This window comes from Diabrotica undecimpunctata, chromosome 3 (assembly GCF_040954645.1).
Source record: "Diabrotica undecimpunctata isolate CICGRU chromosome 3, icDiaUnde3, whole genome shotgun sequence".
Lineage (NCBI taxonomy): Eukaryota > Metazoa > Arthropoda > Insecta > Coleoptera > Chrysomelidae > Diabrotica > Diabrotica undecimpunctata.
The window spans coordinates 170,741,944-170,766,961 of NC_092805.1; the positions used below are offsets into that span (position 1 = coordinate 170,741,944).

The 25,018-nt window shown below is 34.3% G+C and overlaps 1 protein-coding gene across 1 annotated transcript; it reads left to right on the forward strand.

Moving 5' to 3' along the window:
• The first annotated feature begins 946 nt into the window (after positions 1-946).
• LOC140436301 (clavesin-2-like) lies at positions 947-24,100 on the forward strand. The gene is made up of 5 exons (XM_072525008.1): positions 947-1,219; positions 4,531-4,625; positions 5,252-5,402; positions 10,801-11,105; positions 23,837-24,100. Exons 1-5 carry the CDS (start codon positions 1,084-1,086, stop codon positions 24,047-24,049), a joined length of 900 nt encoding a protein of 299 aa, XP_072381109.1. The 5' UTR covers positions 947-1,083; the 3' UTR covers positions 24,050-24,100.
• Positions 24,101-25,018: the final 918 nt, after the last annotated feature.

Sequence of the window (25,018 nt, forward strand, 5' to 3'; positions counted from 1 at the left end):
ATTTTCGATTGAAAATTAGGGTGCTTTTTCGATATTAAATTAATATCAGGTAAAAAAATTAATTTTTCAATTCCAAAAAATTACAGTGTGTTTGGTACATACTAAGGCAAGTTTTCACCAAATTTCGTAAAAAAAATTTTGTTGTAAAAGATAAAAATAAAAAATCAAAAACTTGGTTTTTTGAATTTTCCACAAAAATTTTGAGGTTATGTGAAAAAAGTGTAAATACAAAAGTTGTAGATTTTTTTATTACCTATAACTTTGCTTTTAATTTTTTTCCATAGCACTTGTAGTTTCGCCGGAAATGGCGATAAACCGATTTTTGCCCTTAAAAACTCACCCCCTCCCACTTCCCGACCATGGATGGAGTGGAATTTATTGTTTCTTCAATTTTTAGCATATTCTCTTCCTTTTCCAATAGGTTTCATTCTACTATAATTTTTTTTGGCTTCAAAAATTGTCGACCCTGGTCTATTTCTGCTGTGAGGTTGCTCAGGAATAAGATTTCTCTGTAGTATTAGACGATATACCGTTTAATTATTTTTACACAGTCGCAGAAAAGTAATACATCTCTGTTTTAGTAAAAAAACAATACTGGTTGTTGTTTATTATTGATAAATTTATAATTATTTGAGATCGATGAACTACAGGAAAACCCAAGAAATCCAGTTCAGGATGCGATTTTCAGTCTAACTAATAAGGAATATTTAAACTTACATTGTTAAGTAATGTTAGTATGCTTTAACTGCAATTTATCACTATCAATATTCGCAATTAAAAAAATATCAAGAGCTGAGACAGATATACTGTTTACAACTTTTACCAGGGCCGAACTTCGTATTTATATGTTAAAAGATACCTTCTAGTAAATAGATAATTAATATTTCACGCACAACTCTGTATAAATATTCGTCCGCGAAAAAACAAGCGACAAAGTGCATGTAAAAATGAAATCAATACAAATTAAAATTCAGTCTGCGTTGAACCTTATAAAATTAAATCTAATTTGATTGATTGTTTAGTAACAAACAAGAGTCTAGGTAATAGTTGCGAAAACGTTGTCCCAGTAGAAGGAGCTTTGCAATGTCTTCAGCCAATAAAGGTATGGAAATTATCGAAAAGAAGTTATCCAAAAAAGTAGTGATTGTAGAAGAAAATCAAGAAAATATCAAAGAAAGTAAGGAAGAATGTCTTGTATGGTTGAAAAAGTTATTAAAAGGTAATCCTTTTGAGTTATTGTTGAGGACAAAATTTTTGTTTTCTTTTATAAATATTTTGAAATTTTATAAATATTTATTTTCACCATAGAATATTTTAGATTATTCTAAGATATATTGTGATCTATTGAATATGGAATATGTCTGCGTATTATCTACAAGCTCTACAGCTCGTGAGGGGCATATATACAATCACTGTAGTGAAGTTAACGCGTAAAAGCTCTCTAGATCCTAATTCTTAGGAGGATCAGTCCTTTTGCTCGTTATTTCCTCGATTATATCATCGTGTATGTCACTGCTTCATCTCATACTCCCAGGTGTGACCTAACCATCTATATCTACATTGCTTTTTTATCACGATATCTTCTTTTCTTTTTCTTATTCTGGTGCACTCCATTATTTGAGGTTTGCGATCACTTCATTTCATTCTATTATCGTGTATGTCACTGCTTTATCTCATACTCCCAGGTGTGACCTAGCCATCTATATCTACATTGATTTTTTTTTGGTCACGATATCTTCTTTTGTTTTTCTTCTTCTGGTGCACCTGATTACTAGAGTTTTGCGATCACTACATCAAAATATTCTCTATTCTGTCCCACTCATAGTAATTGTTAAACGTTCATGCCCGTCCAAGCTCTAATATTGCGAAGCCATGACATGGCTCTTCTGCCTACTCCTCTTCGGTACTCTATCTTCCCTTCAATTAAGCTAGTTACGAGGTTTTTCTTTTCTTAGTTGTTATTATTATTTCTAACTCTCTATTTATGGTGTTTCGTACTTTTTCTTTACGTGCCACGACGTACTTCTCTCCGCGACGAAGGTTGGCAATCATCACTGCTATTCTAACTTTTGACACTACAATTCGAAAGATTTCAGTTGAGCTGCATCCAAACCATTCTCTGAGGTTTCTCAGCCAGGACATTCTTCTTCTACCTATGCTGCGCTTTCCCTGAATCTTTTCCTGCATTATTAGTTTTAGGAATTCATATCTGTCACCACGTGTAGTTTTCTTATTTTGATGGAATCCAGTATCTTCCTGCTGTTTTCTATTCTTCTTAGTACTTCTTCATTGGTTATTCTGTCTGTCCACGAGATTCTCAGCATTCCTCGTTATGTCCACATTTCAAATACTTCCAATTTATTGAGACATTGTTTATTTAAAGTCCATGTCTCCACACCATACAAAATAACAGAAAATACACAACAGTTTACTACTCGCTTTCTAAAATTTAGGCTGAGGTCTTCGAAACGTAATATTTGTTTCATATTATTGAATGCACTTCTAGCCTTTTCTATTCTAACTCTACTTTCTTTGGTATAATCGTTTGTTTCATTAATGTTTGCCCCTAATATTTATAATTCTGAACTCGTTCTATCGTCTAATTATATACATGTAGATGAATTTTGTTTTCTTTATGTTTAGTGACAGACCAAATTCTTCACTCGCTGCAACAACCTTATCTAAAATTCTTTGTAGATCTGTAATATGTTCTGCTATTAGTATTGTATCAGCAGCATATCTAATTTCACGTATGGGTAGGCCATTTATTTTTATGCTTGCTACTTCATCTTCTGATGCTTTTTTGAATATTTCCTTTGAGTATGCATTAAACAGTGACGGCGACAAGACACAGCCCTGTCTAACACCTCTTTTTGTTTTTTTAGTTTTTAAATTATTGATTCTTATGACAGCTTCTTGTTGATAATACAGATTATTTATTATTCTTATATCCCGTGTGTCGATGTTCTTTGTTCTCAGTAGTCTTATTAACGGATTATGTTTCACTGTATCGAATGCCTTGTTATAATCTAGGAAGCAGACATAAATATCCTTCCTGGTTTACATCTAAACATCTCTGTATTAGCAAATTTACTGCATATATGCTTCTCTGGTTCCTTGAGCATTTCTAAATCCGAAATGAGTTTGTCCAATGTCTTGTTCTAACTTTTTATATATTTTAGGATGAATAATCTTTAGGAATACTTTTAGTGTGTGCCATTTAGTATATGATATTAAATAATTCGACAATAACATGTATATTGCAGTCGGCGATAAGTTGCAATATTTTTGTCGGTATTTGGTCTGGTCCTACTGCTTTTCCAGTTTTCATTTCTTTAATTGTGTGTTTCACTTCACTTTCTGTTATTTCTGGTCCAGTCTCTTCAACTAAATATTCATTATCTATTTTGTCTCGTTTGTCGTTAAACACCTGTTCTATATAGTTTGCCCATACCATCACTTTGTTATCTGTATCCATTACTGTGTCTCCCTTTTCATCAACTAGTAGATTTTGTTTGTATTCTGGACTTCTAGTTAGTTCTTTTATTTTTTTGTGTAAATTAAAACTGTCATGTTTACTTTGTAGCATTTCTATTTCATCACATTTTTCTTTTGACCAATTTTATTTTGCTATTAGAATTTGTCACCGTAATTCGTTTTGTGTTTGCTGGTACAATGGTTTATTTTTGTCCTTATATACTCTTCTTTTGTTCATCAAGTTTAGTGTTTCGTCCGTCATCCAATCTTTTTTCTTTTCTTTGGTTTTGCGTAGATACTTTTTTGAAGGTTCTATTGAGTCAGAATTTATTTTTTCCCAGTTTTTGTGGATGTTTTCTTCATTGCATTCCCCTTCAATTTGTACGGTGTTTAAAGGTTCATTTATTTTTTCTTTTATATTTTCTCTGATTTCTGGATCTCTTAGTGCATTTATATTAGTTCTTTCTTCTTTTGCTGTCTTCTCTATTCTTTTCATTTTAATGTGTTACTAAGAGATTATCTAGAATGGAGACCAAGGACGACAACAAGAAGCATGGGAAGACCTCAAAAAAGATGGGTAGATGACATAAGAACAGTGGCAGGCAAACAGTGGATTAGATTGGCGCAAGATAGAGAAAGATGGAAGCAATTGGGAGAGACCTACATTCAGGGGTGGATGGAAAATGGTTGACAAAGAAGAAGAAGAAGAAGAGATTATGGTTAGATGCTATATCTGCTCCAGGTTGTGTTTTGACTGCAGTAATACTATTCCGATATCTTTCTTTGATCATTATGTAATCTATTTGATTGCTCAACGGCTTTTCTGCAATATGGAATATTCAAATTTAATGCATTAAATCTCTTTAACTTTTTGCAGTTGTGTGCTAAAAGAACTAGGTTGCCTGCGTACATTATTAGTCCGTCTACTTGGACATTTCTCTTGCAAAAATAGTGTCTACTACAATAAAGTAAAAAGTACAATTTAATTTTCTGATTTTTATTGAAATATTTATTGTTTGTTATCTATTGCTTATATAATTTAATTAATTTTAGATGACCTTAAGCTTAAACACTTAAAGGGAGATGACGCCTATTTGACGAGATTTTTGCTGGCCGTAGATTTAGACGTAGAGGAAGCATTCAAAAGAGTAAGGATAATTAATTGATGATATAATATATTGTTACGTTTTTCTGTGGGTTCAGATATTAAGTGAAGTACAACGTGATTTAACTAATTTTATTTATTTCCCAAAACTCACTTAATTACAAATATCGCAAATTCTAATTACATTATTAATTAAAGATTACAATTCGCACTGATATCACTTACAAAATAATTTGACAATACTAATAATCAAAGACCACGTCGGTGGGCTTATGGGGAAGGAAATGTTTTGGAACCGCTTACTGGGCGACGAGAACATCCCCGCATCGATAGAAACGGTTCATGAAATATTTTCGGCGGTGAAGAGAAAATTCTCGACTTCGCTAAAGCACAGGGCCACAATCAGGGTTATATGACATAACAATATTAACGATTATCATCCATTATAGATTTTCTCATTTTTCTAAAAACTCTTTACCACTTTCACCACACGTTCGCAGTTGACAGGAAAAACTTCGTTGGAATTATTTAAGAAACCCGTCAATAATGTTTCTTTGTGAGCTAAACTGATTACCAACGTGATAAGAATAGGGCAGTGCAAGAAAACACATGATTGTTTTGGTTTTTTAAATACTTAATGAGATATATTTAATACTGTTTTATTTTTAGATCAAACAGTTTTACGATACTTTGGAAACGCTACCCAACTGGTTCCCAAAACATACACTCATAGATAAAAAGTGGGTAATAGAAACAAATTGTCGAATGTTATTGAAGGAAAAAGATAAAGAAGGAAGGCCTATTTACATATATAAATTGGGTATGTATCAATAACCGAAAGATTCCATTTTATAAAATAGTTATTAAAACATTAACATTAACCCGTTAGTCTAATATTTTTGAGCCAATTGGTAATATCCTTGGATAAATTTCTATAGGAAATTTCTCCAAGTATTTGCTACGTCCCTTGTGGTCAAATATTTTCCCATGTGTGCAGTGTGAACGTCACATTTAATTTATTTAGAGTACCAACTCTCACTTATTTGTGTTGTAAAATATAGTTTGAAAGCTACACTACAAATACTTATTATTGCATAGTTAATTATGTTGATTAGTATCAAAGATAACGACCTTAGTTCATGTCCTAGTTAGTAACCGTTAATAACTGTTAATAATGCTAGTATGTTTGTCTTTCTAAAATTCTCTGTCTAAAAGCTCACTAGGTACTATCTGGTGACTTCTGACAGACATTACCGGTTATTCCTCTCTCTACATACGCGGATTAGATTAAAGCATTTTTAAAACAATCGTTTTTATGGCGAAATGTCGAAACAGTTCGATTGACTATTAACATGAGTACAGGTGCAAAATTTAAACAGGCAAACTAACAGCAAAATTTAAACAGGCTAAAATAACGAAGACGACTTGGAAATATAAAGGTACAAGAGATGAACAAAATGTAAAGATCATTACTGGAAACAAAGTAATAAACGAATGCATATTAGTAGGGACATAGAATGTAAGAGGAACGTACGAGGAAGGAAAACTAAAACACATAATCGACGAATGCAAAAAATACAAGTTCGAAATAGTAGCACTACAAGAAACAAAACAATTAGGGCAAAACTCAATGGAAATAAACGACTATTTATTTTTCAACAGCGAGGGAGAAAATAGAATGTTAGGCACAGGCTTTGTGGTAAATAAAAAGCTGAAAGATCTAATCGTTGACTTCAAACCAATTTCAGAGAGAATATGTGTATTAAGAATAAGAGGAAAATACCAAAAAATAACGTTTATAAATAGACATGCACCGACTGAAGACAAAAGTATAGAAATAAAATAAGATTTTTATAATCAAATAGATACAGTATTCGAAAATATCCCCAAATACGATGTAAAAATAGTGCTAGGTGATAGTAATGCAAAAATAGGAAAAGAAGAAATATATGTACCCACCATAGGAAAATACAGCTTGCATGAAACAACGAACGAAAATGGTCACTTCCTAATTGATTTCGCGAAAGAAAGAAATATGATCATTATGAGCACGTACTTCCAACACAAAAGAATACACCAAGGAACGTGGAGATCACCGGATGGGAAAACCATAAACCAAAGTCGAAAAAGATATGCAAAAATGTATAAAGAACATAAGAATATACAGAGGTCCAGATGCAGATTCAGATCACTTTACAGTTGGAATACAAATGAAACAACTTATTCCAGTGCTTAGAAACCAGCGGAAGAAAAAGTATAAAGCAACTAAACCTGTGAGACTACTGACAGAAGAGGAACAAAATAAATATGAAAGAATAGTCAGTAGAGGATTAGATAATATTGCAGAAAGTGGGGATATTAAACAAACATGGATGCAAATAAAAGTATGTATGACCAAAGCAGCTCAGGCCAGTAATAGAAATATAAAACACGAATACAAAGAATGGTTCGACGATGAATGTAAAATAGAACTAGATGAACGAAATAAATTAAGAATGAAAATAATGCAAGAAAAAACAACAGAGATAGAGAGAAAATACAATGAACAAAGGAAAAGAGCCAAAAGTATAATATTAACTAAGAAAATAAAATACAATGAAGATAAATTAAAATGTATAGAACATAGCTATAAAAATAGAGAAATTAGAAACTTATATCAAGGGGTGAAAAATGAGAAAAATGGGTACGAAGGAAAACCTGTACACTACAAAAACAAAAGTAGAAGAAATTTAGTAAGTGACGAAGAAATATTGAGCAGATGGAAAGAATACTTTGAAGATCTTTTAAATGAAATTCCCACAACAGAATATGAAGAGGAAGAAGAAGTGAAGGAAAATGTCGATCAAGAACGAATAGAGGAAAGACCGCCTAACGAAAAAGAAATAAAAGAAATAATAGAGAAACTAAAGAATAATAAGAGCCCAGGAAGAAATGAAGTAACAGCTGAAATGTTTAAATATGGAGGACCAGTACTAATTAAGCATTTGGAAAAGTTGCTAAAATACATATGGGAACAAGAAAAATTACCGAAGGAATGGACCGAAGCGACACTGTGCCCTTTTCACAAAAAAGGCGACAAAAGTTTATGCCACAATTACAGGGGAATAGCCCTACTAAATGTTGCATATAAAATACTTGCAGTATATATAAAAGATACGCTATCTCAAAATATAGATAATGACATAGGGGAATATCAATGTGGATTCGATTTAGTGAAATGCGATTTAGTGAAAAACTGATACGAATGGTAAAAGTGACACTCCGAAAAACGGAGAATAGGGTTAAAATAAATAGCGAAGAAACGGATAAGTTTGAGGTCAGTGAGGGGGTGCGACAAGGAGACCCACTGTCATCGCTGTTGTTCAGTATCGTCCTCGAAGTTACCATCAGAGAAGCTGGAATCAACAGGTCAGGACTTGTATATCAAAGAAAACACCAATGCTTAGCATTCGCTGACGACATTGTACTGATAGCCAGAAGTAAGCAAGAATTAAAAGAAATAATAAAAAGATTAGAAATGAAAGCGAGAAAGAAAGGGATGTACATAAATGAAGAAAAGACCAAATATATGGAATGGGCAGAAAGAGATTACCTACAAGAACAATATCTGACAGTAATAACAGATGAAAAAACATATAAATTCGAAGAAGTAGAAATATTCCAGTATTTAGGAGCGACATTCACGAGAAGACCAAATATGAAGGAAGAAATCCAAGCGAGAATTATGGCCGGTTACCGTTGTATTTTTGCACTAAACAATTTATTAAGAAGCAAAAACATATCTAGAAGGGCTAAGATAAGAATATATAAGACAGTAATAAGACCTATTGTATTATATGCCAGTGAAACATGAACAATGAACAAATCCGAGCAAGTCTTGCTGCAAGTCTAGGAAAGAAAAGTCCTCAGGAAAATATTTGGAGGTAAATTATGGAATGGTATATGGATAAAAAGACCAAATATGGAATTAGAGGAGATGTATGGAGAATCGAATATCGTAGGGATCATAAAGTCACAAAGACTGAGATGGTTGGGACACATCCAAAGGATGGAAAACACGAGACTGCCAAAAAGAATTCTAATGGGAGGAATAGGAGGAAAAAGGAAGAAAGGCAGACCGAAAACCAGGTGGAAGAAGGATGTTGAAAAAGACATAGAAAAACTTAAAATACCAAACTGGAAAAATAAAGCAACAAACAGAAAAGAATGGAAAAGAATAGTAACCCAAGCCATGGGCCTTCTAGGCCTGGAGAGCTAAATTATATATATATATAGGTGCAAAATGTCTATAGGCGCAAATATTTTCCAAACATTTGCTGGATATTAGAGACGGTCACATTGCATCAAACTTCCAGATAATTTCTGCACTTTTGTTGAGACCAAACATGAATTAATTGAAAGTGTCTTTCGGGCTATACTGAATAATTTACTTGAATTTCAAATAAAAAATTATTTTTTGTAAAATTTATTATTAAAAGATAATAATTTATAACTATAATGCATAAATATTTAAGTTACCTATCATTTCATAACCTTTTCTACTAATAATAATAAGAGAGAATTCATTTTCGCCCAAACCGATTTAAGAAACATGCGCACACAACATTCCATACTTCTTTTTCAAGTACAAACTTCACTGACTGTATTCTGTAACTCATTTTTACAATTCTTCTTAAAGTGCCCTCTCCTCAATGGAGGTTGGCTACTACAATTTTAAACTCTTCTCTATCTTCAGCTGTTCTTATTAGCTGTTTAAAATTTAGCCCTGTCCATTGTCGGATGTTTCTGAGCCACGATAGTCTTTTCCTTCCTAGGCCTCTCTTTCCCTCGATTTTTCCTTTCACTATAAGTTGGGCATATTGGTACTTATTATTTCTCAGCATGTGGCCTAGGTATGATGTTTTTCTAACTTTTACTGTGTTAAAAAGTTCTCTTTCCTTGCCTATTCTATGCAGCACTTCTTCGTTTGAGGTATGCGATGTCCATGAAGTTTTGAGTATTCTCCGGTAGATCCACATTTTAAAGGCCTCCAATTTATTTACGGTTGATGTTTTTAGGGTCCACGTTTCAACTGCATATAGAAGAGTCGACCAGACGTAGCATTTTGATAAACGTAGTCGAATTTCGAGTTTTATTCGAGAATTACAAAGCAGTTTTTTTATTTTTTCGAAAGATTTTCTGGCCTCTTCTATTCTCGATCTTATTTCTAGATCAGGATTTAGGCTGATATCGATCCAACATCCCAGGTACTTAAATCTATTGACCTGTTCTAAAATGTGCCCATTTATTGTGCAAGGTTGAGGTACGTTTTGGTTTTTTCGGATTGACATCACTTTGGTTTTTTTAATGTTTATTTTCATACCAAATTGCTCACAGGTCGAGTTGGTCTTGTCGATGAGTCGTTGTAGACCTAAGTCGGAATCCGCAATTAACACTGTATCATCGGCGTATCTGATACTGTTGATATTTACGCCATTCACATTGACTCCATCCTTGGAATCCTCTAATGCTTCTTTAAATAGAAACAAGGCGTAAAGATTAAACAGCAGAGGCGACAGAACACATCCCTGTCTAACTCCCCTCCTAATTTCTACTTCTGTGGATGTGGAACCTTCGATCCTAACTCTGGCCTTTTGGTTCCAGTACAAGTTTTTTAAGAATTTGATGTCTTTTCCATCTAAACCGACTTCTTGCAAACGTTCTAATAGTAGGTCGTGTCTTACTCTATCAAATGCTTTTTCGAAGTCTATAAAGCATATAAATATATCTTTCTGTTGGTGGTAGCATTTTTGGGCGAGAACTAGTAAGCTGAACAGGGCGCTTCTCTCGTTCCCATGCTGGCTCTGAATCCAAACTCATCGTCTCCGATGATTGTTTCGCACTTTCTATAGATACGATTATGTACGATTTTTAGTAGGACTATTTTTACAATTATTGCTGCATTATCTGTCATTCCTTTATCAGCAATTATAACAACTGCATTTTCTGTGATTTCCTTGCATATCCTAATTTTGTATCTTGCTTTCATCTGGTTTTTTAATTCTTTGTCTTTCCATTTTTTCTTTCGGATTAAAGCACTTGGCCTTTTCCTTTTTTCCTCGTTTGGTGTTTCTGAAATTGGTTATAGAAAATTTCACGCTCTCTTTTTAGTTTACAATCATCTGGACTGTTTTTAGTCAAATCAAAGAAAATATTTAAGAGTAAATATTCTATTTTAGGATTGGTGGATCCATCGAAAATGGACTTGATCGAAGACTTAGTAGCTATAGACGACTGTTACGTGGAAGGAATGTTTCTGGAAAACCCTGGAATAGAACAGGGTATGTGCATCATCATCGACGTGGCAAACTTCCCCTACAAAGTTACCAAATGGGCGACTCCTTACAATATAAGTTCCTGTCTGAAAAGAATCTACAGTATGCCAGTTAGAGACTATCGGTACCATGTAGTTAATAGTTCCATTTGGGTCAATTTGTTGATTAAAATACTTTGGCCGTTTTTGCCGCAATATGTCAAGGAACAGGTTAGTTGGTTTTAGTACGAAAGGTATAAGATTACGAATTTTTAGTACAAAATTGATTTTTTTTTATTTTTTTTTCTTTTTCTAATTCCATTCTCATTCCATTTTTTCTTTTTCTAATTCCATGACCGTTATTGATCGTTGGATATCATGTTGACTATCATATTCGCTATGCAGCAGCTCTAAATAATGATGTAGTCGATTTTCCGTACCATTGTCTTGGATTTTTTAGCCATGATGTTGTTTTACCACGACCACGTTTACCTTGGATTTTCCCTGAATGACAGGTGCAAATATTTTTCAGCGTGTTTCATAGTTTGACAGAAGTTTTCCAGTTTGCATCTATTTATTGTATTGACCAGTTGTGTTGTTTGGTTCAGGTGTCTAAGGACTTCCTCATTTCTAAAACTGTCGCCCCAGCTTATTATTAGTAGTCGTCTGTATACCCGCATCTCAAAAGGTTCCAAGCATTTATAGTGTGGGGTATTAACAAACAAATGTACTATTACAAATTAATAGTACTTAATTAACAGAACTATTCCTTCGGTAACTCTGGCGAGAAAATGGACTTTTCCTCATATGTGCAAATAATTATTAAAATTTAAATGGTTGCAATAAACAATCAAAGACAATTTATAGGTTTAGGTAAAACTAGGTAAAAACTTACCGCTGGGTGTCTAATTACCAGGGTTTGCACTACAAAACAACGAACGAAATCAATTTAATATGCGTGCATGGGTTCCCGTGCCGGGTTGCGTCTTTTCTTTTCAACGACTGGTGCTCTTCTGTCTTAAAGGGACGCATTCCACGAGCCCGATGGCGGTACTTATAGGGATCGTAGGAATACAGGGAGGACAAATGTATTGATTAATTTATACAACCATATTCAAATTTAAACATTCTCCCCCCTTTAAAGGCCATAAGGTCTTTAAAAAACAAAACGAATTCCAAATACTATAATTACTTAAACAACTAAAACGATAATTAATACAAACAATTCCTATACAAATCTTACACAAATATTCAAAACTTAAACTACAATAAAAAAATTAAAATTAAAATTAAAATGGTGGTTTCGTCGCGGTTATATTGACAAAAGTCGAACAAAACAAAATCAGTAAAAAGGCTGACCATCTAATCTTCATCTATCGGCAAGGGACAGATTCGAACAAGAGGCCGTTTTAAGGTTCCGGTGATCGTACGCACGGTAGCCACTCGAGCTACACCGTCTTTACCCTCATGCAATTCAACAAGACGCGCGAGAGGCCATTTACACGGAGCCAAATTATCCTCCTTTAAAACAACTAAGGCACCGATTTTAGGTGCAAAGCCAGAATCTAACCATTTGGACTTTTGTTGCAAGGTGTGCAAATATTCCTTTCGCCATCGAGCCCAAAAATCTCTATGGATGCGTTGTAACAACTGCCATCTGGACAAACGATTGAAGGATACTTCCGAAAAATCAGGCACAGACAAAGAGGTCAAGGGTTCAAGAGTCAGGAAATGTCCTGGGGTCAACGCATTGAGATCTTCAACATCGTTAGTTAATGGGGTAAGAGGGCGTGAGTTTAAGACCGATTCAATTAAAGTTAAAACGGTATAAAATTCTTCGTAGGTCAAAATTTGAGCCCCGACTATACGAACAATATGTTCCTTTACAGAACGAATTCCCCGTTCATAAATACCACCAAAATGTGGAGCAGCAGGAGGAGCAAATGAAAACTTAATATTTTCTTTATCGAGAGCGCTCTCCATGAAGCTACTAAGCTGTCGATAAGCACTATGAAAATTAGTGCCATTATCACAAAACACTTGCGATACTCGACCTCTCCGAGCGATAAAACGTTGTAAAGCGGCCAAAAAGGCTTCCGCGGTCAAATCACTAGCTAATTCAAGATGTAAAGCCTTTGTAGCACAACATACAAATAGACACAAATAGGCCTTTTGAGTTCTAACTCCCCTGTAACGAGACATGGTTATCGAAAACGGTCCACCATAATCTAACCCACAAATCGAAAAGGGTTTAATGGCCCCGAGACGAAATTTAGGCAAATTACCCATAGGGGGTTGTAAGTTTTTAGGAGATTGTTTCCAACATCTAATACATTTGGACAATACCGAATTAACGGCTTGTTTAGAAGACATTATCCAAAACCTTTGACTAACCAAAAACTGAGTACTCTTAAATCCAGCATGTAAATACTTCTCATGATAATGACGAACTAGAAGAGTAGTAAGACGAGATTTTTTTGGTAACAAAAACGGGTGTTTTGCTTCATACGATAACGAAGACTGAGATAGACGACCACCTACTCTTAAACACTGAGTACTATCATCTAAAAATACTCCCAACTTACGAAATGGTTTTGGAAAAGAATTTGATTGAAGATGTTCTTCAAAATACTTTTCTTGTGTAAATCTGACAAGAATAATCAACGAGTCTTCTAATTCTACGAAAGTCAAGGGACCTGACCGTTTCGACCTTTTATAACGAGAGTTGTGCGCGAATCGCAACATAAAAGCCAAAATTCTTTGGATCGAGGTAAAAGACGATTTATTTTTCAGCAAACAAGACAGAAAATGTTCCTCACGAGTGGAAACAAACACTAAAGCTTTCTTTATCTCTTCCAAAGAGGATTTTTCCTGCAATGAGGGAGGAACCTCTGGAAAAATTAATGGAATATTATACAAAAACGAAGGACCTGTTAACCAGTCTAATTTTGATAGAAAAGCGGCCGGTAGCATGCCTCGCGAAGGCGCATCGGCTGCATTATTTCGAGATTCGATATAATGCCAAGAATAATTTTGACTATGGGACTGGATATACGAAATGCGATTTGCGACGAAAGTTTTGAATCTCGAGTGGGAGCTTTTAATCCAGTGCAACACGATTTGAGAATCTAACCAAGCATACACATTTTGAAATATTATATGCTTCCACGACTCTAACACAAACGACATAAGTTTTACCAAATGAACAGCAGCTAACAATTCTAATCGAGGTATAGTAATCTGTTTTATAGGAGCTACTTTCGATTTGGCACACAGTAAATTAACTTGAACTAGGTTACGAGTATCAATACTACGAATATAAACGACACAAGCATATCCCTTTTCACTAGCATCGGCAAATCCATGAAGCTCTAAGATCGGACATGAGGAAATATTCAAAAAACGAGGAATTTTGAACTGTGAAATAAGAGATAGTTCGCTCTTATATTGCTCCCATACACGAATTATTTCCGAAGGAGGACGATCATCCCATTTAAGACCGGTTGCCCAAAGTTGTTGGATTAAATGTTTAATAAAAAAGGTAATAGGTGTTAAGTAACCACAAGGATCATAAATTCGAGCTAATTCGGACAAAAACGATCTTTTGGTACAAGGGACGTCTTGCAATTTGACTGAAAATTGAAAGACGTCGGACTGTGCAATCCACTTCAAACCAAGGATTTTTAATGAAGGACCATTTGCTTCTGGATCAAAATTAATGGAGTGAGGATTAATATGGGATTCAGGAAACTGCGACAACAATTTGGGTTCATTCGAACACCATTTCCGTAACTCAAAGCCTCCTAACTTTAACAAAGCGACTAATTCGTCAACTAAAGTTTGTGCTTCTTCGAGAGTCGAAGCACCAAAAACAAAATCATCAATATACGAAGCATGACGAATAAGCGAGACGGCTTTAGGAAAACGAGAGCCTTCGTCTAATGCTAATTGTTGGAGAGTTCTTAAAGCGAGATACGGCGAAGATACTATTCCAAAAGTAACAGTTAATAAACGATATTCCTGAATTTCCTCAGCGCTAGAAAATCTCCATAACACGCGTTGATAATCCGTGTGTTCAGGAGCGACTAAAATATTACGATACATCTGACGAATGTCCGCACACAGCGCAAAACGATTAAGTCTAAAATTCAACAACAGCGAGACTATGTTCTGTTGCAGCTTAGGACCGACCAGTAAATAGTCGTTCAAAGATTTACCGCGACTGGGACTTTTCTGAGACGCATTATATACAACTCGAATTTTACTTGAAACACTATCTGGTTTCACAACGCAATGATGTGGAATATAATATTTTCCCCTTTTCTTTTCGGCATTAGAGACTAACTGCATATGACCTAAATCAAGATACTCCTGCATATGAAAAGAATATTCTTTTTTCAAACTTGGTTGACGAGATAAGCGTCGTTCTAATGATAGCAATCTATTTAAAGCAATATCATAGCTATCTTGCAAACAAGGCGGCGATTCACGAAAAGGCAAAGATACAACATATTTACCCGAGACGTCCCGAATATGCGTTTCCAGATAAATGTTCTCACACAGAACGTCTTCTGGTTCTGAAACTGGCTTTTCCGGTACGTTTTCCAGTTCCCAAAATTTCGTTAACGAAGAATTTAGTGGGTCTTCAATATTTGAAAGACAAACAAGCGAAGTCGACGAAAGGTTAGGTGTGCTAGTAGGTCCTAACAAAATATAACCAAAAACGGTATTTAGGGCATCTGGTTGTCCCGCTTTACCTTCAATTTTACCTTCTAACAACACCTTCGAAAATATGCTACAACCAATTAACAAATCTATAGATTGACTACAGTTAAATTCGGGATCGGCTAACTTCAAATTTTTAATATAATTCCACGTCGATATGTCAATTTTGGTGCTCGGCAAATCCGAGCAAACCCGATCTGTAATAATAGCCTCCAAGTGAAACACCGGTGTCTCCTGATGACGAGGTTGGATAGAAAAACTTATTTGACCTTGATTCAGTTTCGTTTGCATCGAATTGAGTCCGTTAACTTCAAATGAACAAGGAGTTTTAGGCCAACCTAATCTACTGGCAGCTTTACGACTAATGAACGAACTCATTGAACCTGAATCTAGAAGACATCTCAAGGGCTGTTTACACCCCTTACTATCAATCGCGTGAACTAAAACGGTACCGAGCAAAATTTCCTTTTTTGTCTCGTTTTTCTTCCCTATAAAACTAGCAGCACAATGTGATATTTCAGGCGAATTTTGTTCGACTCCCGATGCCCCTGGATTATTAGTATTTTCTATGGACGACTGACTATTGGAACGATTTCTATCAAAGTGCAACAAACTATTATGAAGGTGACTATTACATTTACTACATTTAAAGGCCTTTGGACACGACTTGACAGAATGATTAGCCTGATTAAGACACCTAAAACACGAGGAAGATTCTTTACAAAATTGGTATCTTTCTTTTGGAGATTTTTTCAAAAACAACGAGCAATGGTTAAGAAAATGACTTTGTTTACATAAAGCACAACATATTGACGACGAATTTGTAACAAAGGATGAACTACTATTATGCCTTGACTCATTGGAATGTTTATAATTACACTTTGGCTCCGTATAAGTTGGAGCCCTCGACGATTTCTTAGATTCACTTAAGCTACTATTCAAATTATCGTAAGCAATGTACTGAGTTTCAATAAACTCTACCAATTTTTGAAATGACGGGATTTTATTCGATTTATTTTCTAGCTCAAATAACTTTACTGAATCCGCGTCTAATTTCGACAAAAGTAAATTAAACATAATAAAATCCCAATGTTCTGTCGGAAGACCTAATGTTTTCAATGCGGCTAAATTTTCTAAAAACGTATCTACTAATTTAGCCAGATTTTTCGAATTAACTACCGATATTTTCTGTACGCCCAAGATCGCATCCCAATGCGCGGTCGCACAACGACGAACATTTGTGTAGCGTTTAACAATTAGATCGTAAGCAATTTGATAATTATCGCTATTTATTGACAAATTACGAATCAAACTAAGTGGAGTCCCTTCTAAACATCCTTTCAAATACTTAAACTTTTCTACGTCTGCTAGGCCTGCGTTATTATGTACAACCGAATTATATAAGTCTAAAAACGAACTAAACTCCTTAAAATCACCCTTAAATTTAGGCAGCTCTATTTTAGGCAAGCGAATATTAGATTGTGGAACTACTACTGATCTAAACGGTTCTGGAGTTTCAAATTGTGGCTCAGATAATTCCGCACTAAATAGTTTTATTTTATAAAATTGTTCCAAAAATAATTCCCGAACATTTTCTTCAACCCTCGTATCCGCGTCTGGTACAGAAAGAATATTACTAATAATATTAGTGTGATGTTTTAAGAACTCTTCGCGAATCGAATCTAAATCCTCTAGTCTAATTTTAAATAAAGGGCGAATAGAAACGTCTGAAAGGGCCTTAAAACCTAAATCGAAAATTAACTGAATATCATTTAAAGCAGTTTTTCTTAAAAATTTGAGCTTCCTATTCTTTTCTTCAAGTTTTTCCATTTTAAATTTTTAACAAGTTCCAATAATATTATACAAACGAAAGTGTATACAAATGTGGTCTAAAACCCCGAAATTACCGATTTGTAATTTGATACTTTATTAAAACGACGATAATCCCCTGTTAAAAAGTCCCATATGGTGGACTTTACAAAAAGGTCATAAATTATTCTCGAGCCACGACAAGAGACGCAAACTTAAGATAAGAACCCTCAAAACGATAAAAAATACGACGAGACGAAACCAACCATTCAAATTTAAATATAACAAAAAATATTTTTTCAATAAATGAGTTCAAATCCGGCTAGATAGGCCAATTGTGGGGTATTAACAAACAAATGTACTATTACAAATTAATAGTACTTAATTAACAGAACTATTCCTTCGGTAACTCTGGCGAGAAAATGGACTTTTCCTCATATGTGCAAATAATTATTAAAATTTAAATGGTTGCAATAAACAATCAAAGACAATTTATAGGTTTAGGTAAAACTAGGTAAAAACTTACCGCTGGGTGTCTAATTACCAGGGTTTGCACTACAAAACAACGAACGAAATCAATTTAATATGCGTGCATGGGTTCCCGTGCCGGGTTGCGTCTTTTCTTTTCAACGACTGGTGCTCTTCTGTCTTAAAGGGACGCATTCCACGAGCCCGATGGCGGTACTTATAGGGATCGTAGGAATACAGGGAGGACAAATGTATTGATTAATTTATACAACCATATTCAAATTTAAACATATAGACTAGGCGAGATCTGTAAAAATTCAGACCATAATGGACATTTTCCATAGGAAACTATTTTTTTGCCGAAATCGAAATGTTTAAAACTTTTAAAAAATTTCTAGGCTCTCCTAGTGAACCAATTTGAATTTTACAAAAAGCTTGAAAGTTTGAGCCTTCCTTTATGTGTAAAAAAATTTGCAACTATCTGAGGGCCTTATTTAGGGCCTACTGTAAATTTGAAAATTTGCGATTTTTTTCCAATAGGCTGGATTGCAAAATTATTATGCAAAAACCTATCCCACCGATCTTAAAAAAATTTAGCACAAGTTTTAAACATATTAAAAGGTTTTTCTAGGCGGAATATGGAGCTTGTAAGTCAAGTTTAGAAAGTCGAAAACATTTAAAGGATTAACTTCATTTTTTTGTACTTTTTTTTCCAATTATTGCTATGTTTTCAACAATAAACATTAAATTTTCAATTTCCAGCTAACGAAATATTGTATAAAATTGACTAACGAAACTTTTAACTTCGTATAATTTTTTCTCTAGGATCAATATTTTCCGAATTATAAACGAAAATAGGAGCAAAAAAATGAGAAATTTTCAATTGTTTTCAGATTTTGTTAAATAAAAAATTTAGCACAGGGTTTGCGACTGGCGCATATCGTGATTATCGATATTGGGCACATCCTGAAGGGATTCCAGCAAAAAAAAAGCTTCCTATGGAAAATGTCCAATCCAAAACAGATCCCGCCTAGACTATTAAGTATAGCCTCACTTAAAGCCTCACGTTTCCATTGCATACAGCGGCACTGGAAAGATATAAAAATGTCATTCTAACGCGAAGAGAGTGGCTGCAAAGTACGTTCCTCATTTTTACAAAAGTGTCTCGGCTTATTCTATTTGGCTTTTAATGTCTACGGTTGGATCCAAGCTGTCATTCATATTATTGCCGAGATACACTAAATTCTCTACTCTGTCCAGTACGGTATCTCTAACTTTTATACCGACATCCTGTATATAATTTTCTTTCAGATATTATCATATACAGGGTGGCCCAAAAGTCTGGAAACGACTAATTATCTCGTAAATTGCTAGTCATAATTTTACAAAATTTGAGGTAGGTACACCTTTTAAAAACTCTCTAAAAAGTCTCTTTTTAAAAAAAGGTTTCAACAATACATCTGCAATTGACTCAGGCCACCCAGATAATGTAAAATCTATTCTATCTATAATGTAAAAGAGCACTTGAAATTTCTGTTTCAGAGGTCATCGGAAGCCTCGATAGACCATCGGCATTCGCAATCATATTTCCCTTTTTATACTGTCTTTCATAATAGTAAGCAGACAATTCTGTTGATTGTTGATGGTCATATAATTCAAAGAGTGTCCAGTTTTAATTATCTTGGTTGCCATATTACTGAACAACTAGATCCAGATCAAGAGATAAAACGTAGAATCGAGATAGTCCGCACGACATTTTTAAAAATGAAGTCATTCTTCTGTAATGATAACTTGCAACTTCAACTTCGAAAGCGCATGGTTAAATGTTACATTTGGTCAGTCCTCTTATACGGTGTCGAAGCATGGACATTAAAAATATCCACCATTAATCTGACACAATTATGCTGACAAATGTGGCAGTCCTTAAGAGAGCAAATGCTGCTCGCGAGCTGCTTGATAACATCAAATGTAGAAAGATGGCCTATTTTGGACACGTAGTAAGGGGAGACCGATATAATATTCTTTAACTTATTATGATGGGTAAAATCGAAGGACGCAGAGGAGTTGGTAGAAAGCAGACCTCTTGGTTGAAGAATATCAGGGAGTGGACAGGAATGAGGAAAGCTGAGCAACTCTTTAGAATAGCTCAAGACAGAGACAGTTTCGCCATGTTAATCGCCAACGTCAAGGGGACTTGATAGGGCACGTTAAGAAGAAGAAGCAGACAAAATAAGAGCCCACCTAGTGATTCTAGATGCTGCAGCCACTGGAATACCTTTATTCTTTCCGAATATAAACTGTAAAAGTTGATGTTCAGTCAACAATACAAACTTTCGACAATATATCCTATTTATGGAATCGTGTTAAGGCAAATATTATAGCTAAGCTCTCCCTTTCCAAGTTAGAATACCTCTCCATAGCCACTAGCATCACAAGTAATAACAATTGGAAGGCGAGGGTCATAATCAGTTTATATATCATTTGACATTAGTAATTTTTTACTCTGTTGAAAAGCTTGTTCAGCTTCCACAGTCCATTCAAATGTAGTGTTTGCTTTGCATAAATCATATAATGGTTTAAATTTTGTGGACAGCATACTAATAAATTTCTCATAGAAAGACCTAAATATGATTTTAACTGTGTTACATTTTCTGGTGCTGCTGCATTTTCAATACATACAACTTTTTTTTTTTGTTGGATGTAAGCCACTTGCTTGATATCAACTTTACTTTTTGTTCTAATACACTGATTATTTCTTGTTTTACGGTACCATTTGACATCATTTTTTTATTTAAGAAGTCTATATCTCAATACACTTTGTTCATAGTTTCGTAAGTAATCGTACACCGTTTTTGAAGTACGACCATAAAATTTACACAGGGTGTGGCGTGACAAATTTTGATTAAACGTACTTATTGGTGGATACCCAGGACCCAGATTAAAACACTGAAATTACGAAGGTGTGGGTTTTTATGCGTTTTTATTTTAGGAAGCTGAGTTGACATATAATGTTGTCTTGAATGTAGTTAATCTATTTCTGATAATATGGTATGCAGCCTATACGGGCAAAGTACTGATCTCCATCCATCTCTCTCTCTCTCTCTCTCTCTCTCTCTCTCTCTCTCTCTCTCTCTCTCTCTCTCTCTCTCGGCTGCCCAAAAAAAAAGTGACGCCGATCTAAAATCCTTTTGAAACAATCTACGCTAAGATGATTGTTAAGTGCTTAATTTTTATCTGGTATCTGGTCTATATTTATTCAGAACTCCACAATTATTTTAAAATTTCTATAAGCGGAACAGAGAAAAAACGAATTGAAAAGCGAAACAGTAAATAAACCTTCTTAGAAGCGGCACTTGACAATTATAAACAGACTCATGAAGTTTGATTGGTTTAATATTTTAAAACGCAAAAAGATAGGAACTAAATCGATTTTTATGATATACTGGGTTAAAAGAAAATGCTTGTTCTTCTTTACCATCCCCGCGACGGAGATTGACAATCATCATGACTGTTCTGATCTTACATGCTGCCGCTCTGAATAGTTCGATTGATGTGCATCCGTATCCGTATCATTCCCTCAAGTAATGCAACCATGAGATTCTTCTCCTTCCTACACTTCTCTTGTCCTGGATTTTCCCTTGTATAATTAAAGTATGTTGTATCTTTCATTATGTATAACATGCCCCAGGTATTGCAGCTTTCGTGTCTTGAGGGTTTCCGATATTTCCATTCTTTTATTGACTCTTCTAATGACTTCGTTGTTTGTTACATACTCGATCCATGATATCTTCAGGATGCTTCTATACACCCACAGTTCAAACTTTTTAGTAGTCGACGCGTTAAGTGTCCATGCTTCTATCCCGTAAAGCAGAATCGAGAAAATATACCTAACACATTGCCAGCCTAACTCTTAAGTCTAATTTCAGTTCTCTTGCACAAAGTACCTTTCTCATTTTATTGAAGTTTGTTCCTGCTTTCTTTATTCGAACTTTGATTTCTTTGGAGTAATCGTTTGTGTGATTAATTATTGTGCCAAGATAATTGTAGTTTTCAACTTGTTCTGTAGTTTTACCGTTAATTGTCAGACTTTCATCTTATTTTGGGTTTCTGATATCCTCATAAATTTAGTTTTCTTGATATTTATTGATAATCCATATTCTTCTCCATACTCAACTATCTTGTTTATTAGCTTAAGGGGGTCTTGGAGGTTGTCTGCTACTATGATAGTATCGTCCGCATATCTAGTGTTGTTAATTGGTTTTCCATTGACCTTTATTTCTGCTGTTTCTTCCTCAAGAGCTCATTTCATAATTTCTTCAGAGTATGCATTGAATAGTAGTGGTGACAATACACACCCCTGTCGCACTCCTCTTTTATTTTCGAACTCTTCTGATGTGTGTTCATTAATGCGTATGTGTGCCTGCTGTTTATAATATAGATTTGTTAAAAATTCGACGGTCATTGTATTGTAATTGTTTTGCTTTGAGGACGTCGTGATGGACTTTATCGAAAGCCTTGTTGTAATCTATGAAACAGACGTACATATCCAAATTGGGTTTCTTCAATATCCATATCAATATTTGGTAAATGCGTTTATGGACGATCTTTAAAAACATTTTAAGTGTGGGAGACATCAGGCTTATGGTGTGGTGGTCGGTGCATTCTCTAGCATTTTTCTTTTTTGGGAAACAAATAAATGTTGAAATCAACTATTCATTGGGTATGTCACCCGACTGATAAATTTCATTAAAGAGCTTTAAGAGGACATCCATGTACTCATTTTCTATTATTTTAAACATATCAATAAGCAGTTGATCTGGCCCCGGGCTTTTTCCGTTTCTGGTGTTCTTTAGTGCATACAATATTTCTTCCTTTGTAATTTCTATACTTGTTTCTCTGTCCTCGAAAGATATGTCTTTGTAGGTTTCCTCTTTCGTCGTCTAAGAGCTCTTTCTTTAACCTTTTTGTGTAGGTTATATTTGTTCTGAAGATCTATCTCTTTACATTTAAATTTTTTCTCATAGTAAGTTTGTTTTGCCTCTCTTATCATTTTTCTGATTTCATTGTTAATGATTTTGTAATTGTGACTGTCTTTGTTCTTGGCTTGTCTTCTTTGGTCCATCCTGTCGAGTATTTCGTCGGTCATCCAGTTGTCTCTCTTTCTCATCGGTTCTTTTAATATCTCTTTGTATGGAAAGAGGAGGCAGTTTTTTAATATTTCCCATTGTTGGTTTATCTCGTAGGTGTTAGTATCTAATTTATCACAGTTTTCGTATATTTTCTGTTAGAGATTTTTTTTATATCAGCCTCTTTCAGTTTTCTAACATCTAATTTTGGAGTTCTTTGGGGTTTTCTAATACGTTTAAGCTTAAGCGTATCATTAGCGATTTTTGGGTTATGGTCTGATGTGACATTTGCTCCTGGATATGTTTTAACGATTTGATGGTGTTACGATATCTCTTTAATCATTATATAATCGATTTGGTTTCTTGCCACTTTTTCCGGTTTATCTGCTGTTGAGCGCCATGTATATAACCGTCTCATAGATAATTTAAAGAACGTGTTTGTGATTATTAGACTTTGTTCTTGGCAGAATTGTATTAGACAATCTCCTCTATCGTTAAGTTCAAAAACGTAAAAAAAAATACTACAAACCTATAACCCCCGAGTTTCTTATTGATCAAGATAAAGATGCACCTCAATAAAAGTCATCCTGGCATCGTAGAGGATGTTCTGGAAGTTGTGACTCCAATGTTGCACGAATTAACTTCGAAGGAGTATCAAGGGTAATTCCAATCATAAGAGCAACGTAGGGAACGTTGTGTTGGGTAAAGTTAAAGACGGTCGACAACAAAATTTTATTTGTGAGTTATTTGTTTGTTTCATTGATAAATTGCAGGAACTTAGTTGTCACGACAAGTGTTATTTTGATTTAGAAGTAAATCGTGTTTTATTTTTAGGTAAAATTCCACTTTAACGATTACAACAGCCTATATCAATATGTCGACCAAAATGTATTGCCAGAAGAATACGGTGGTTCGTTAAAAATAGAACCGGATGAACTAAACAAGAGCTTTCTAAGTTATAATTCTAAAATAATGGATAATTTTAAATTGCACAGGCATCAATACCTAGACAACCTCAAAGAAGAGATTGTACCTAGTAATAATTAACTTATTTATTATATTGTAGAGATTAGAGAATAAAGAGAATTTATAGTTGTACATATTGTTCTTTATTTTTTTTAGATACCGTAATAAACGCATATATTAGTAACATTCTATCGGTCTTTCTTTGCCTTTCACTTTTCTTTTCCTTTGACAATAAACTAAAATCACAAACAGTATTATAAACAAAGTTTTGTAATTAAATTCTTGATTTCGTTTTTATCACAACATCCATTTTATTTTTATGTTCTTTTAGCTCCTTTGACATACTCTATTATTTCCTGATAATTAAAATTCGAACAACTAATATTTATTTTTAATTAAATCAATTTGCAATCGTTTATACATTTTTTTTCATTATTTAATATTATATAGTTATTTTACACATTAAAAAAGTAGCTTCCCACCTTATGTAAAACAAGTTTTTGAACAACTGCAAGATCCTGACTCTGCTTCTTAGATTGAAATAATAGATCAATGGTAGATCAAATCTTGGGTGGTGAAAAACTGTCTCATTTTTAGAAATGCTTTTCTAGCCTGTTCTATTCTACATTTGACCTCTCGTTCTTAGCTTAAGGTCTCATGTATACAGCATCCTAGATATTTTAATAATTTATAACTTTTCAACTTATTCAATTCAAATAAAAAAGTAAGAATTAAAAAAGGAATACCAAATGGGAAAAAAACAACTTGAAATAATCTACTATACAGACGACGCAATACTACTCTCTCAAAGTGAAGATGATTTACAACGCATGTTGCACCAATTTAATATAGCCGTCAGAAAATTTATTTATTTGGCCTTGAACGACCAAAGAAGTCCACAACCACTAGTATATTACATTCAGTTGATCTTATATTCCGAAATCCAAATTGTTGGTCTACTAGCTGTTTTTCAAGTGAAGCTTTAAGATAGTCACATACAAAACATTCAAATATCTTTGGTATTACACTAATTATACTAATGGGCCCATA

What these genes read in the sequence shown, in the direction of transcription:
- LOC140436301 (XM_072525008.1), top strand. Translation starts at nt 1,084, where the DNA reads ATGTCTTCAGCCAATAAAGGTATGGAAATTATCGAAAAGAAGTTATCC. An exon ending in GTTGAAAAAGTTATTAAAAG is followed by an intron (nt 1,220 to 4,530) that starts GTAATCCTTTTG and finishes AATTAATTTTAG; the next exon opens with ATGACCTTAAGCTTAAACAC. An exon ending in TATTTACATATATAAATTGG is followed by an intron (nt 5,403 to 10,800) that starts GTATGTATCAAT and finishes ATTCTATTTTAG; the next exon opens with GATTGGTGGATCCATCGAAA.